This window comes from Branchiostoma belcheri, unplaced genomic scaffold (assembly GCF_001625305.1).
Source record: "Branchiostoma belcheri isolate BF01 breed outbred unplaced genomic scaffold, Haploidv18h27 scaffold133, whole genome shotgun sequence".
In the NCBI taxonomy this organism is placed as follows: Eukaryota; Metazoa; Chordata; class Leptocardii; order Amphioxiformes; family Branchiostomatidae; genus Branchiostoma; species Branchiostoma belcheri.
In genome coordinates, this window is record NW_017802747.1 from 471,256 (window position 1) to 488,500 (window position 17,245).

The 17,245-nt window shown below is 39.6% G+C and overlaps 1 protein-coding gene across 1 annotated transcript in view; it reads left to right on the top strand.

Moving 5' to 3' along the window:
- Positions 1-17,245, top strand: part of LOC109464151 — a 53,853-nt gene that overhangs the window by 34,916 nt on the left and 1,692 nt on the right. The window contains exons 9-19 of the mRNA XM_019761089.1: positions 6,355-6,469; positions 6,713-6,896; positions 7,815-7,967; positions 8,492-8,632; positions 10,390-10,517; positions 10,711-10,867; positions 12,974-13,130; positions 14,691-14,747; positions 15,138-15,276; positions 16,052-16,167; positions 16,515-16,662. Coding sequence (XP_019616648.1) covers positions 6,355-6,469; positions 6,713-6,896; positions 7,815-7,967; positions 8,492-8,632; positions 10,390-10,517; positions 10,711-10,867; positions 12,974-13,130; positions 14,691-14,747; positions 15,138-15,276; positions 16,052-16,167; positions 16,515-16,662 — 1,495 coding nt within the window. The remainder of the gene's footprint in view (positions 1-6,354; positions 6,470-6,712; positions 6,897-7,814; positions 7,968-8,491; positions 8,633-10,389; positions 10,518-10,710; positions 10,868-12,973; positions 13,131-14,690; positions 14,748-15,137; positions 15,277-16,051; positions 16,168-16,514; positions 16,663-17,245) is intronic.

Genomic DNA, 17,245 nt, shown 5'->3' on the forward strand with positions numbered 1-17,245 from the left:
GGGGGGTCCGGGGGCATTCTCCCCCGGGAAATTTTGTATTTTCAAACCTTCAATGACGCATTTTCCTGCACTTTGATAGGCAAAATTAGTCGTAACGAAGAATTATTCATTAACGCTTAAGGCTGAATTCAGGATGACAAATAACGTTTTATGTTGAACAAGAGTTCCACGATCTCATACCTTCGCCAAATGATGTTAACCCTTGCGGTTAACGAATTATACAATTTTAATAATTGATTTCGCAAATAAGAGCGTCATTTGCATGGATTATATCAGTTGATCATATTCTCCACCCAATGGCAGCCTTATCTTAATAAAATAAGCTATTCTAGCACTTCCTCATAAATTATGCAAATAAGGTTATCATGTGAATAAATTATCTTCATTGATGTTCACCTTCACTTAACTTCCAAATGCGGCAAGTATGAAATTCCTAGCAATTACAACTATGAAATTATAACAATTTCCCATTAATTATGCAAATTATGTCTTCATTTACACAATCTATATCCTCAGATGTTTTTCTTGTTCTCAATTACATGTCACAAGTGTTTCATAGTCCTATTATCGAACGAATCAGATTTATAGAATTTCCTCATTAATTATGCAAATTAGCTCCTGATTTGCATAATTGTCATCTGATTATGTCAAGCATCACTTCATCTACCTACATACAAAAAATCATGACAATCCGTCAACCGGTTCTTGAGTTATCAACCTTCTGAGATTTTTCAAGAAACGCTCCTGCAGTTCCAGAACAACCTGCTAGGGGGTCTAAACTCAGGTCACATCTTCCCTACCCCAAGAGCTATCTACCAACCAAAATTCGTGACCCTAGCATGTCTAGATCGCGAGATATCAAAACCGGAAATTCTGCTGCAGTACCAAGAAAGCCGCCAGGGGGCCCAAAATTCATTGGGTGGAGAATATGATCAACTGATATAATCCATGCAAATGACGTTATTTCAGTCGGCGTCGGGTGGTGTAGTGGATAGAGCAATCGACTATGAACCGGGAGACCCGGGTTCGATTCCGAGTCGTACCCGATACATGTCTGAACATGCGCCCCGACGTTGTGCCCTTGGGAAAGGCACTTTACACGACTTTCCTCACTCCACCCGCCCAGGTGTGAATGGGCACCTAACTTCGGTTGGGGAAAGTCGTATTGAGGTCACCTTGTGGCGCCGAATGGCAGCCGCACAGACCCTTGCGACAAATATGTGTATCATGTGTATTATTTGATTGTTGTAATTGTTGTGATTTGTATTGATTATGTGATACCCTGCATCAATTCAGCCGTTAAAGGCTGCGACTGCACGGGTACTGTTTGGATAATAAAAACCATTTATTTATTTATTTATTTATTTATTTATTCAAAATCTAATCATTTCTAGGTCTCACCAAGACCTACCCACATACCAAGTTTCATGACAATCCATATTAAGCTTCTTGACTTATGCTGTTCACAGACAGACAGACAGACAAACAGACAGACAGACAGACAAACGCTACTGAAAACATAACCTTCTTGGCGAAGGTAATTAAAACGACCCATAACGCTTCACGAGGGATATACTGATAACGCTTAACGTTGAATTAGAGCGGGTCGGCAACGATTAACGGTAAATTAAAATAGCCCATAGCGGTTAACGAAAAAGGGCATGCAGACCCTTTATTAACGAAGACAGCCCCAACCGTCTTACCGTGTCTGTTACTTATTAAGCGCGACTGGAACAGGCCAGTCGCGGCCACCACGCGAGTGTTACTGCCGCCGGTCAGATACCCGGGATATCTGCTTAGAGAACCTCTGCTACCAGACAACTGCCTAAACCTACGGCCTATTCCACAGGATTGTAAAAGTAGGGATGTTTCGAAAATAACCATTTACTCCAATATCAAAACAGCTACGGTAAAAATAAAAAGACGTGCATCATCCCGGACATAATGCCACACCACATGCGAAATTACACAGAAATGCGACGTACGGAAGAATGCGTTTTGGCTGCGAACATCTTCCAAAAAACTTGGCATCTCTTAAGCATGGGCAAAAACATCTGTAACCACTTATCAAAACCACCCCGTATCTGCATGAAGTTCCACCCCCCACTGCTATTCCAAACAACGCATTTTTCTGGACCATTCCAATTCGCCTCGTAATTGTAGGGGTGCGTCTGCAATATTACATTGACCGCGAAAGCAGCAACGGCAAAAATACACATTCGTGCATCAACACGGGCATGCCCGCAGACGGCGTATAAAATTGCGTGCCGATTACACAAAGAGAACCCAGTGTTTTGACTGCGAACATGAAAAATCAGCCGTTCACAACACTCCGTCCGGAGGTCCTGACCTCCTTCACGGAGTAATACCAATTTCGATAGATAGGTAGATAGGTTATTCCCTAAAAACTCAATGGTATACATCATCATCATCATCATCGGTCGACCCGACAATCGTATTGGTCGGGGTTATACCGCCCCTTACGAGGTGACATGCCCTTTCGTTAGCTTAATACAACACAGGGTTCGCCACGCCTCTGTCCGGATAATGATGTAATCACCATGTGTGGTGATGTGATCACCATGTGGTTGATACGGAACAGAGGTTCGCCAGGCCTCCATTCGGGTGATTTAAAATGAAAAAAAAAACTCTATACAAGTGTTTGTGCCATCGCACACGGCGGAATGCCCCTACCCTTTTTCGAAAGGTGTGGTGGGTTGTTTAACGTGTGTGGGGTGTGGCTTTCCCCAAACGCGAGACGTCCATTTAAAGTCGTCGTCGTAGGGACGTCCCTACCCTACCCGAAGCTAGGTACTCATTTACACCTGAGTGAAGTGAGGAAAGTACTATTATTTTCCATTTTCCTAACTTTGACTTCATATGATACAACTTCCAATATCTAAGTGCCAAGTGCATAAAGGTAAGGTACCGTATTATGTTCAGTTATTATGAAAAAAAATAAATAAAATTTGTTGTTGCGTGTATGAGGCCATTGAAGACCACTAACGTTCTTCAAAATCCCAGGACAAAGCCTAGGTCACAATGACTTAACCATTTCTACTAACTCTGCCTGTCAGGTCCCTGCCGTGTTGACCCTGGCGTACATTGTGGAAGACAGAAACAGCAGTCTGATCGAGGTTGACGACAGCGTGGCGGATTACATCATCAGGACCATGAACAAGGCGCTCAGTTCCTCTGACATGAGGTACATAACTACTAATTATGATGATGATCACCGGTTTTACATTTCCGTGTAGTTGACAATAAACCACAAACATACAAATTGTAATACAAGTTACAACGAGAATGCACTGTATTTAGAGGAATAGATATTGTTTTGAAATGGCAAACAAGATCATGTTAATTCCACTCAGAGTCCTACGTTATGCTCTGTCGCCCCTTTTTTAGGGCCGACGGTTACTCCGTGATGGAACTGGCCATGGCCCTGGGTGCGCTGGCTCGGAATGACGCTAACAAAGAACTGCTCACTAAGAAAGGAGCACTGGAGCTGCTCATCGCATTGACACAAGATGGTGACAATTCAGATAAAGAACAAGCCCTGATGGTGTGACATATCTACTAGTTACTTAATAGATAGAGTTTTTTAAGAACCAGGTTTAACCGTATCTAGATTTGGCTTTTCCCCCTCAGAACTCAAGAACGGTATATCCTATGACCGCCAAATTTTAAGAGTATGATGTACTAGTAATAATCAATTATATCAATAATTTTGATATCATTATGACGTAATATGTCGTCATTCATGTGATTTATTGCCCAAAACCGTTTTTCTTTTTAATGGTATACAGCACAAGTTTCAAAAAAAATTTTATGATAGAATATTAAGATCTTCTGAATCGTATGTTGCCCATAGCAATACCAGTGACGTCATGAAAGGACGTAATGAATAATAAAACTGTCCGCAATCTTGGATCGTCAATATGGAATTTTCGAAAATCCTTTTTTTTTTGATAAAGCGTAAAACTACACTGGAAATAGATTAAAAATGTTCAAATCAATATTTTCTGTAAACAAAATTGAAGTTGGGATGAAATTTTAAGGAAAATGTCCAGAATGTTCATGATCTAATGACATGGTCCGCCATCTGGTATTTTGGCCATTGGCGACTTCAAATTAGCATAAATCATGCATAGTTATTGATGAAAGTTACATGAAATTATAAAAGATATTATCAACATTAGAAAGCATGTGTAAATTAACATAAAAGTCTCAAATTTCATTAACATGCCTGTTAGAAACCCCTTACCATGGCAACACGAAAAATTGTCAATTAATCTCACTGCTTTGAAATTGTTGGCAACAATATCTTAGAAAAAGTCATTAAGTTTGGTAGCCCTATCACAAGCCGTCGGACGTTATCCGACATCAAAGTTGGCACTGGTACTTTTAGCCCAGTCTAGATATGGTTAATGCATTCAATCTTAAGTCATCGAGAGAAAATTAAGTAGTCATGGGTTCACGAATACATTTATCGCGAATGAAAAGTGTGAATTTTCTGTCAGATATGGAATAGAAAATGGTAGAATAGAACTTGGAGTGTGAGAATAGATGCATCAAAATCTGTTCTTCAATTGATAACTTAACACATTAGTAAGACCACCAGCATCTGTGTGTGTAGCAATGCCATGGATGACTGAGCAGCTAGGCTAATGGGCAATGGATCGGGAGTTCGCGAATTTTATCCCAAACATACATAGCTAAAGAAAGAATTGAGAAAGGCACTTACCCCGATCTTTACACACCACCCAAAAGAAAAAAAAATGGGGACCTGAAATAATTTTTTTGTATGGTAAAAGCACCTTTCCTTTCGCTTTTACCATACAAAAAAAAATGACTCCCTCCTTCCAATATCCGTGCCCTATAGACATTAAAGACAAAAATCCTACTGAAAAAAGCCGAGGTGGATACATTTAAATACTTTTAACTTTGATATGCCGATGGTTAATAGGCGCTGCAGATCTTTTGTCGCGACCCTGAAATCAAAGCCGAGGTGAAGAAGAACCCAGCCTCAGTGACGATTCTGAACCAGCTGATGGAACATGACGACGAGGCTGTCAAAAAGGCGGCTACAGATGTCATGCAGACACTGCAGAAAAGCACTGCAGGTGTGTGTAAACCGTGCACGTAAAACGTAGCATAATATACACCAATGCTACGTTGTGCATTTGGATTGACGACAATACATTTTGTTAGCACTTGGACACATGTCCAAAATATAGCCTACTTTAAGGAACAAGTACACAGCAAATAATGACACAAGATTCCAACTTCTACATGTAAAAGCATACATTTGCTGGACACGGCGGTCGGTTGCTAGGCTAAAAGTCGCATTACTAGGGAGGTATCGGGTTACAGAACGTGTTCGAACGTGGCCGCGCGGGAGTCCCGGGCCGGCCCGGGGGCAACGGGTAAAATTTGAAAATAAACAAAAGTAATTGGAGAGTAAATACTCGTCAAAATAAAATGTAATAAGTGATTTTGTTTACCTCAAATGTTTTTCTTGCACTGCCTTTGCTCCACTTTGTGTACATTTGCTTCCAAATGAGATCAATTTCGGATTTCAAAAAGGGTTCACGAGAACCAAACAACTGATTTTAAGAGGCCCCGAAAATTGAAAATAAGGTTAAATTTTTGGATTTTTTGAAATATTACAGTAAATTCAAACTTTCTGTCTTAGGATTTTTTTATTTTTTAACTAAAACTCGACTTACAGTCAAAAGAAGAGCTAAAATCGCAGTGCTTTAACTTTGAATACCGATAATTCATAATCGCGGCCATATTTAAAAAAATCCCTAAGACAGAAATCTGCGGAAATCGTTCCTCTTCCAAACAAGACCTCAATGAGGTAATTTGAACGATTTTTGAGAGTGGTTAAAATACCATGTTTGCACGCATGCTGTGCCACTTGGATATGGGAACCTGGATTTTATAACAGCGTCAACAAGAATTCCGACCTTCAAGGTCACCCACGATGACGGCAGTAGCTTCGTTACATGTTACATATCCACAATAAAATCACGGCATAGATGTAATGTTTTGAAAACGGTTCATATTTGTGGAAAGGTGGATTTTTCCTGTTCCGTGGTTCCCAAGTAAAAAAGGGCTTGAAGTAGCCGGTTGTAGCGGCTTTACTGTAAATGACCGCGGGTAACCCCAGATCGAACGCCCGCTCTATTCGAATGACGTCATATCGAACAAGATTCGCGGGTTCGGGGGATTCGATCTCCATAGTAGCGGAGTGGGACTTTTGGGCCCAAATCTGACCATCGTGCTAGGACGCGCTCGGATAGTGATTACGCAAACGTTAAACCCTATTGTGGTCCGCCAATATAGGTGCAGAAGATTCTCCAAGGGCCTTAAAGACGCTCTCATCTGAGAAACGCCGAGAGAAATTGCACGAGCTGATCCCCAAGATGAGCAAGGTCATCTCTATGGTGAAGTCCAACAGGTACTTGATGATTAAGGAATACTTTTAGATGCCTACATTGGGATTTTATTATATCTTGCATACTTTGACTGTACATGCATTGTAGTTTTGGTGTGTTAGAGTGCAATGAATTTGTTGTGGAATTAAATCTTTTAACCTTTAGTAATATATTGTATAAGTCTTAGGACTGCAAATGAGATATATGTGAGTGAAATGTAAAATAAACCATGCATTGACATTCATTACTATTTTTAAAATGATAAGGAATGGAGAGTCAATCTCAACTATCAAAGACACACTTGAGGAAGCTTTGGTCGGCCCATACAGGAGGTTTCGAAAAAAGGCAGAACGTAAACTCATGGCGGACTACCTCACTAATATCGGAGGTGCTCGTGCCCTGACGGACTACCTGAAGTTCCTGATGAAAGGCAAACACACCGAGTCACAGGTGTGTGTGTGTGTGTGTGTGTGTGTGTGTGTGTGTGTTTATTAAAAATAAAATCTTTAATGTTTATTAAGCATGTAATGAAAAATTCGGCATAAACCAAATTAAAGAAATAGCTACCGTAAATGGAACGTATGGATAGAACTTCAATAAATTCGTCCTCGCACCTTTGCCAAATGATTTCAAACCTTCTGAACCTTAGGATTTAATAGTCACTGATTGAAAGAATTATCTTACTGAACTTGTACTATACGTGACTGATGAATCTCTTCAACGAAACCTTCTGAAGTATACATTTTTCTTATCGATTTTTCAATGATATTCGCAACCATTTATATGTGGCAGGTATTATACCAAGTTCTTCTCGTTTACAATAACAAAATAAAAAGTGTTCCATAGTCCTATTATCATACACCACAGATGTATCGAAGTTCTTAATTAATCGGTTATATGATAAATACGGAATGGCATAATCGCCATATAATCGTGTTAACTATCACTATAGCTACCTAGTATGTACCAAACATGACGACAATACGTTGACCAGTTATTAAGTTATTTTGCCTTTGAATTTTTTAACGATCCTGCAGTCCAAGAACAAGCCACTTCAGGTCCAAATTCACATAATTTCTTTTTCAGCAGAAGATATATTTACCGCCCAGACCCAGATCAAGAGTTACAAAAAAAAACGGAAGTTTCGCTGCAGTATCATGACAAAACACCAGGGGAACAAAGTATAACCATGTCTAGGTCTTATCAACACCTACCAACCTACTAAGTCTGATAATGACCCACTAAACGATTCTTGAGTTGGGCAGTTAAAGTTTGTCTATTTAAGGCTAGGCTACATCCCATGCTAAAATGCGATTCAAATCTGTGTGACATAATCTTCACATGTTTATCGGTGGTGTTTGTGATCAGGTACAAGTAAAATGCGTGTCTGTCGTTCGGAGTCTTTTGGTGAATTTCTCCGATGCCAGTTACGAGTTCTGCCGCGAACTCGGCAAGTCAGGCATACTGATGATTGTATCACAGGATCTAGCCAACTTCGACGGCGCTGATCTCAAACATGAGGTACGACGCTATTAAATTTTACTATAAAGCGTAGCAGCTCTGCAGCACTGCCAGCAGCATTCAGATATATTGTAAGCAAAAATAACGGTTTAAGCTAACAGCCTAAATCGTCACCAGAACATTTTATGAAAATTCATCTATGTTGGTACATTGCGTTATGTAAATGGTTTAAATATACTGCCATGTATGTGCACAGATTGTGTCTTTCAAAATTTTCGATCAGTTCTCGGGTCTAATTCAGGATAACTAATCTCAAATAATGATGTATATGAGATTGTAGCTGATTTCCAAATTCTACAATAAATAGAAATATAAATCAAGCGATATCTGTTTAATCTAAACAATTAAAAAAACAGAAAATATACATGACATACCAAATATACACAAATAAGACACACGTAAATTATAAACATCTTGAATATTTACATATTTTGGAAACTCTTTATTGCCGTTGCGTACTTAGTGATGAATCAAATCTGCTTCTGTTTAATCCTCATCACTTGTATGTTTTACTCATGATTTAGCTCATCCACCAAATGGTCCTTTCTGCTATTGTCCTTATGCACAACTGTGCCAAGGTACCAGAGAACCGACACTTCCTCCAAGACGTCAAGGCAGTCGACCGCATCAGGCCTTATCTGCAAGTCGAAGATCTTGAGCTTAAGGTATTTTTTTATTCCCAAAATGGCATTTTTACTTACAATCATGCTGAATAGCTTTCTTCTCAGACATTTTTGGAGATGTTTAAGTGATTTTTGGAGAAATTTTGGTTGAGTTAGTAAGAGTCCTGCTAGTTATACTGATAGGAGAGTAGTTGGAAGAGTAGGGACGTTACACGGGTATTTCACCCGTAGGGAAATATGTTTTTTGTGAATATTTTCCTGTGCATTTTTGTTCTACCTACCTTGCGTGCATGTAATTATGTTGATAACAGTAAGTATGTTTGTTTCACATACCCAATAAACCGCCTTTAGGCATGACACACCAGTTTTGTACATGTACGTACATATACAAGCTGCGTAAGACCGTACTGTAAGGTTTGAACCACTCATACGCGTAATGTCCCCTACTCTTTTCGGTGAGTTCTTTAACCATATCTAGACCGGTATTTTAGGGGGGAGGGGGGTTCGTTGGACCGAGGGCTGGCTCATTCGCCCCCCCTCAGAACTCAAGAACGGTATATCGTATGACCACGAATTTTAAAAGAATGATGTACTAGTAAAACAGAATCATAATAACAATTTCGATAGATAGGTAGATAGGTTATTCCCTAAAAACTCAATGGTATACATCATCATCATCATCATCGGTCGACCCGACAATTGTATTGGTCGGGGTTATACCGCCCCTTACGAGGTGACATGCCCTTTCGTTAGCTTAATACAACACAGGGTTCGCCACGCCTCTGTCCGGATAATGATGTAATCACCATGTGTGGTGATGTGATCACCATGTGGCTGATACGGAACAGAGGTTCGCCAGGCCTCCATTCGGGTGATTTAAAATGAAAAAAAAAACTCTATACAAGTGTTTGTGCCATCGCACACGGCGGAATGCCCCTACTCTTTTTCGAAAGGTGTGGTGGGTTGTTTAACGTGCGTGGGGTGTGGCTTTCCCCAAACGCGAGACGTCCATTTAAAGTCCTTTTCGAGGGACGTCCCTACCCTACCCGAAGCTAGGTACTCATTTACACCTGAGTGAAGTGAGGAAAGTCGTGTAAAGTGCCTTTTCCAAGGGCGCAAGATCGGTGACATGGGCAGGATTCGAACCCGCTACCTCTTGGGTATGAGCCGAACGCTCAATGAAAAACTATTTCCTCTTATGGTGTCGAATAAAAACGATAAGGCTTTTTTGGAAGCCCTGAAGAAATGTATATTTTTATAACAAAGACGTTTTGCCGTATACAATTCTGGAATTTGGGACTGAATGGACAAATTTGAGGTCGGATTTCTCTTTCGTTACGTGTTTTATGGTATTAAACTCATAGGCATTTTGTCGGTCTTGCAAGACTTAAAGCACTTCTTCTACACCATGTACCGTAAGTCTTCTCTGTAAAATTATATCATTCCATCATTATAGTAAATTTTCACAGCTTGTTTCTTAAACCGTTTTTATCCTTCATTATTAAACCTACAGACTAAAATGGATTTAATTTGAGCCTATGAATTGCACCCTTGTATGTGTAGCCTGTACTATTATTTTCCATTTTTCCTATCTTTGACTTCATAAGATACAACTTCCAATATCTAAGTGCCAAGTGCATAAAGGTCAGGTACCGTATTATGTTCAGTTATTACGAAAAAAAAATCAAAATTTGTTGTTGCGTTTATAAGGCCACTGAAGACCACTAACGTTCTTAAAAATCCCAGGACAAAGCCGAGGTCACAATGACTTAACCATTTCTACTAACTCTGCCTGTCAGGTCCCTGCCGTGTTGACCCTGGCGTACATTGTGGAAGACAGAAACAGCAGTCTGATCGAGGTTGACGACAGCGTGGCGGATTACATCATCAGGACCATGAATAAGGCGCTTAGTTCCTCTGACATGAGGTACATAACTACTAATTATGATGATCACCGGTTTTACATTCCCGTGTAGTTGACAATAAACCACAAACATACAAATTGTAATACAACGAGAATGCACTGTATTTAGAGGAATAGATATTGTTTTGAAATGGCAAACAAGATCATGTTAATTCCACTCAGAGTCCTACGTTATGCTCTGTCGCCCCCTTTTTAGGGCCGACGGTTACTCCGTGATGGAACTGGCCATGGCCCTGGGTGCGCTGGCTCGGAATGACGCTGACAAAGAACTGCTCACTAAGAAAGGAGCACTGAAACTCCTCATCGCATTGACACAAGATGGCGACAATTCAGATAAAGAACAAGCCCTGATGGTGTGACATATCTACTAGTTACTTAATAGATAGAGTTTTTTAAGAACCAGGTTTAACCGTATCTAGATTTGGCTTTTCCCCCTCAGAACTCAAGAACGGTATATCCTATGACCGCCAAATTTTAAGAGTATGATGTACTAGTAATAATCAATTATATAAAAAATTTTGATATCATTATGACGTAATATGTCGTCATTCATGTGATTTATTGCCCAAATCCGTTTTTCTTCTTAATGGTCTACAGCACAAGTTTCCCAAAAAATTTATTATAGAATATTAAGATCTTCTGAATCGTATGTTGCCCATAGCAATACCAGTGACGTCATGAAAGGACGTAATGAATAATAAAACTGTCCGCACTCTTGGATCGTCAATATGGAATTTTCGAAAATCCTTTTTTTTTTGATAAAGCGTAAAACTACACTGGAAATAGATTAAAAAGGTTCAAATTAATATTTTCTGTAAACAAAATTGAAGTTGGGATGAAATTTTAAGGAAAATGTCCAGAATGTTCCTGATCTAATGACATGGTCCGCCATCTGGTATTTTGGCCATTGGCGACTTCAAATTAGCATAAATCATGCATAGTTATTGATGAAAGTTACATGAAATTATAAAAGATATTATTAACATTAGAAAGCATGTGTAAATTAACATAAAAGCCTTAAATTTCATTAACATGCCTGTTAGAAACCCCTTACCGTGGCAACACGAAAAATTGTCAATTGATCTCACTGCTTCGAAATTGTTGGCAACAATATCTTAGAAAAAGTCATCAAGTTTGGTAGCCCTATTACAAGCCGTCGGACGTTATCCGACATCAAAGTTGGCACTGGCATTTTAGCCCAGTCTAGATATGGTTAATGCATTCAATCTTAAGTCATCGAGAGAAAATTAAGTAGTCATGGGTTCACGGATACATTTATCGCAAATGAAATGTGTGCATTTTCTGTCAGATATGGAATAGGAAATGGTAGAATAGAACTTGCTCGGTTGGGTTAAGGCAGCCTATGGCATACTATGAGTAGTATTTCATACATATGCCTGTAACTTTTGATAGCTTGGTCGCACCACAACTAAACTTCACACAGTTCTAGTAGTATTTGAAACACATTGAATTTTGGGTTAAAAATCAACATTTTGGTTTAAAAAAAGCTGTTTACTTCATGGCTTTACGCGCAAGCGGTAACAACACCTTTCATCATGATATTTTACAAGTAGAAAGCCAGCCCCCTATTTATTATTTTTGTCCGAGGCTATTTTGTGTTAAATGACAGTTACATTGTTTTTTTGGGCCAAAAACGACGGAAACAGCTATGTTTCTGTCATTTTTCGTTAAAATGTCGCCACAGTTAAAAAATATCGACTTATATGCAAAATAGCCTCGGAAAATTTTGATAAAAAAGTGATAATACGTAAACATAGATTACTCTAAAGATCAATTATGCTGTTTTCAGCTGCGCGTAAAGCCTTTTATGTCATAGTCCGTAAATAAAAAGCGTAACAACGCGGGTTTACAGGGGAAACATACAAATGACCGCGAGTGACCCCGAATTCGAACACGCGTTCTATTCGAATGACGTCATATCGAACATGGTGGAACATGATTCGGGTTCGAAACATGTTTGTGGCAATTGTGCAGACACACGTCCGAACTCGAACATGAATATCAGCCTAGGCCGCCTTCACCCAACCGAGTTGAAGTGTAAGAATAGATACATCAAAATCTGTTCTTCAATTAATAACTTAACGCATTAGTAAGACCACAGGCATCCGTGTGTGTGTAGCAATGCCATGGCGTCGAATGACTGAGCAGATAGGCTAATGGGCGAAGGATCGGGAGTTTGAGAATTTTATCCCTAACATTCATAGCTCAAGAAAGAATTAAGAAAGTCACTTTACCCGATCTTTACACACCACCCAAAAGAAAAAAAAATGGGGACCTGAATTAATTTTTTGGATGGTAAAAACTTTTACCATACAAAAAAATGATTCCCTCCTTCCAATATCCGTGCCCTATAGACATTAAAGACAAAAATCCTACTAAAAAAAGCCGAGGTGGATACATTTAAATACTTTTAACTTTGATATGCCGATGGTTAATAGGCGCTGCAGATCTTTTGTCGCGACCCTGAAATCAAAGCCGAGGTAAAGAAGGACCCAGCCGCCGTGACGCTTCTGAACCAGCTGAAGGAACATGACGATGAAGCTGTCAACAAAGCGGCTACAGATGTCATGCAGACACTGCAGAAAAGCACTGCAGGTGTGTGTAAACCGTGCACGTAAAAAGAAGCATAATATACACCGATGCTACGTTGTGCATTTGGATTGACGACAATACATTTTGTTAGCACTTGGACACATGTCCAAAATATAGCCTACTTTAAGGAACAAGTACACAGCAAATAATGACACAAGATTCCAACTTCTACATGTAAAAGCATACATTTGATGGAAAATATACATATGTACTACTATACAAAGATTTAATTTAAAAAATCCTACTTTGTAAGTAATAGAACTACAAACATGGCTAAAAATTTTAATTTTATAACATGTTTGAATATGGCCTGATTCTGGGGACAAGTACACAGCAACGACACAAGACTCGAACCTCCAAAGGCATCCATTTGATAGGCAATTAAAATTATCATTTATGACTTAAAGTTATATTAGATTTTTGGTTTTAAGATTTCAAATAGTGTAATTCAGGTATGACATAAAATTATGTCTTTCTTGAGATGTAAAATTTAAGCTACTTCTGAGGACAACCACGTGACAACCCAAGAAATGGCCAGACTTTACAAACATAAATTTCATAGCACTTATGATTATTATATCTCTGATTCAAATTTGAAGCAAAAAGAAAGATTTACAGCTCTTCAAAGATGGGCAGAAATAGCGATATTTAACTAGCCAAAAGTATTGTCTTAGAGTTGCCCAGGCCCTTTAAACAGATTTGTTGAAAACTTCAAACCTCTTCTAGATAACCAGATGAATTGGTATCTTTAGCCCAGTTTTTGTTTTTCTGTAATATTCAAGCATTTGTTCGTAATTGTGTCCTAAACTTTGGAAATTTTTATGTTTTTGACATGCCCAAGTCAGGGAAAAGTCCACAAAATATGCTTTGGCCGTTACCATGGCAACGGTCGGTGTGGAGCAGAAAGAAAGCTATTTTAAGGGGTTGTGGGTCAAGTACTATCACTGTGCAAAATTTCCGCCAAATCGATTTTTTACCCCTGCCACCATTGTTTGATATTACAGACACTTCTTTTAAGTTTTTTTACTTAAAAAATCAGGGATAGATAATACCTTTAAAATCAATTTAGATACAGTCACTTTCTACAGAAGGCTCGGATGGTAGAACTCAGTCGCATATATTTGAGATATAATGTTCAGACACCTCAAAGAAAGTCAAGTGGTCACTATTAACGTTTTTACCTGCATGAAAAAAGGAGGTATTGTTTTTGGCGTGTGTGTGTGTGTGTGTGTCTGCCTGTGTGTCTGTGTGTGTGTGTGTGTGTTTCCACACATTTGTAGTCAGCATTACTTCATAACGCCTTTGTGGATTGTGACGGTATTTGAATTTAGAAAACCATAATTCAAACTAGATTATGCTAATTACGACATTATTGCCATAGTTAATGAGACCCATCAAAACATTTACAGAAACTCATATATTTCATGGAGGTATGAGATCTCCGAATTCTTGTTATTGATGCAAATGTTTTGATTCTTATCATTTAGGTTTAAAGTCATATCCTTTATTCCAGGCAAAGTTTAATATGAATCACAACTAAACAATGTTTTTTATTAATTTTAGGTGATTGTCCGTATATGCAGAAGTGCATAACGTTCAAGACTTCTTTAAAGTTAAAAGGTAAGACGTATAAGTCTTTGTCCACATTACGTTAAGTGCTATGAAATAACAATATTCCTGTTAACACAATGGCGTCGTTAATATTTACAAATTGTTTAGGTACTTTGGTTATATCAAATATACATTCGCATTTGACAGGGGCATAATATTGATACTTTTTTGTATATTAGTAATATGATCATTTAGAATCATTATCACACGCTATCAAAAATTGACATAGGAAAAATTTAAGCCTAATAAGACGTTGAAAGTGCATTTCCAACGCGATACATTATTAGGTTTTTTATTTTTGCAACGAAGAAAGATCTCTCAATATCATATCTATTTGCTGTAACTTTTTGTGCGATGTAAATGAGATTGAAACATATTGTTATACTTTCGTGAATGCAGACGAATTTTTCGAAAATCGGTTCAACATGTGTTACTGCCGTAACTGTCACATGTCCCGCGGGGACCAGGACTACTACAAACGCGGTGTTCCACAAAAGGACTACGGACTGCCGGTGGGGTGGTGCCGCTTCTCACTCAAGTAAGTGGCCTGCGCGGTTTGTTACATGTTACATGTATATACAACCAGTCTTGATAAATCATAAGTCTCTATTTCTGTAATTCATTGAGTGAGCTTTGGATTCGTTAATCGGCAAAAAAAAGTTGCTGGCATTTGAGTTATTTGTCGCGCAGAGAGGTCGCAGTAGAGATTCCACTTGAGCACTTTTTCGTGGAGTTCGGCGCTCTCTCCGCGCTCTGGACAATTTTAGGTCGCAGCGAGAGCGCAGTGAGAGCCCCACTAAGTGGAATGGAGACTTACTATCGCCAAGGTGACGGTGCCCATGGCGCTCATTGTACACTGATCGCGCACTAATGGCGCTCTCATCGCGCTCTCATCGCGCTCTCACGGCGCTCTCACGGCGCTGTCACGTCGCTCTCATCGCGCTCTCATGGCGCTCTCACGGCGCTCTCATCGTGCTCTCATGGCGCTCTCATGGCAACCTTGGCGCTTTCCTGGCGCTCTGGCCAATTTGAGGTCGCGGAGAGAGCACCATGAGAGCGCCGCCTAAGTGGAATGCGGGTATAAAGGATACGTAAAGACAGGACGTATTTATAAACTAACAAAACAAACAATTTACGCATAATTTAAGCACTGAAATATGGGATATCCTGCAGTATTGTGTAATACAGGCATAGTCATTTTTACACTGACATTTTTTTGCGAGATTAAGGAAATAATCAGGTAAAAATGCACCTATAATGCTCATGAAATCAGAATTGTATTACAAATTACAATCACCATTCGTCGATATTAGGGTCCCTCCTAGAGCCACAGCACTTGATGTGTTTAATAAATGGCATGTGGCGTTCCATGGAACAACTGTTGGCGCTCTGGAGAGTATTCTTAACACCGGGGATCTTATCAAACCGGGTAAGGCTGGATAGTCATAAATCATAGACCACACCCACACAATTGATAACTGCCAACGCTTTCTTCATCTAGTTATTTCCGTTGTAATGCCCCTGTCAGTGACCTCTTTGTTGTAAGTCCCCAAGTACTATTGCATGGTATTACCACCAGTTTTTTTTAGCCTCATTGTTTGAGCGTAGTAATGAACCATGAAAACGAAACTTTGGCTAACATATTGGCTACATCGTGCTTTTAGGTAGTACGATTCTTCAAGTGATATGGTTCACTACCTTTATTTAAGATAGGATTCAAAGCCGAAGTGTATTTCAAGCGTTTGTTCACTTACTCTGTTCTTACTCCCCTCGTAGGTGACAAGACCATGGAAGGTCGCACGCTGTCCGAGGGGGAGGGGCACTTCAAGGACACCTGTAAGCCAGATGGCTTTAACACAAAACAGGTCTTTGTCTCTCCCAGCATTAACTACGCAGGTCTACCTGTCTATGCAAAAGCTAGCAGGTAAGTAAGCACAACCATACTTTGAACGTGGGGTCGTGTGGCGTAGCGGCAGAGTGCGCGACTCGGAACTTAGAGTCCCGGGTTCGAGTCCTGACATGCCACCGATCTTGTGCCATTGGGAAAGGCACTTTACACGGCTTTCCCCACTTCGCTCAGGTGTAAATGAGTATTGTCCTGTCATGTATTTGTCCCCTGTGTTGGTGGCGGCATAATATAAGTTGACAAAACTTGAGTGTGTCGTCACCACGTCTGGTGATTACATGTTGGAATAGAAAAAAAAAAAACATACTTTGAGTATGGGAATTACTCCAACTCATTGACTAATCAAAATTTTCGACAGACATCACTCGGTCTTCTTAAGCTTTCCAACCCGAGCGGGTCAAAGTTCTTCGGAATCCGCTGCCGCCCCCGTATGCCCTGATGTACATGGCTCCCTTCACTTCTCTTCCAAAATAATCACGTCCCGTGTCCAAGATCTTAACCTTTCAGTGAGTCCGTGTGGACCGGTGTCTTGGAGCATAAGTTGCAATTGAATACTTAACCTAACCTTAATTGTAGAATGTCCTATGTAAGCTCATTCAAA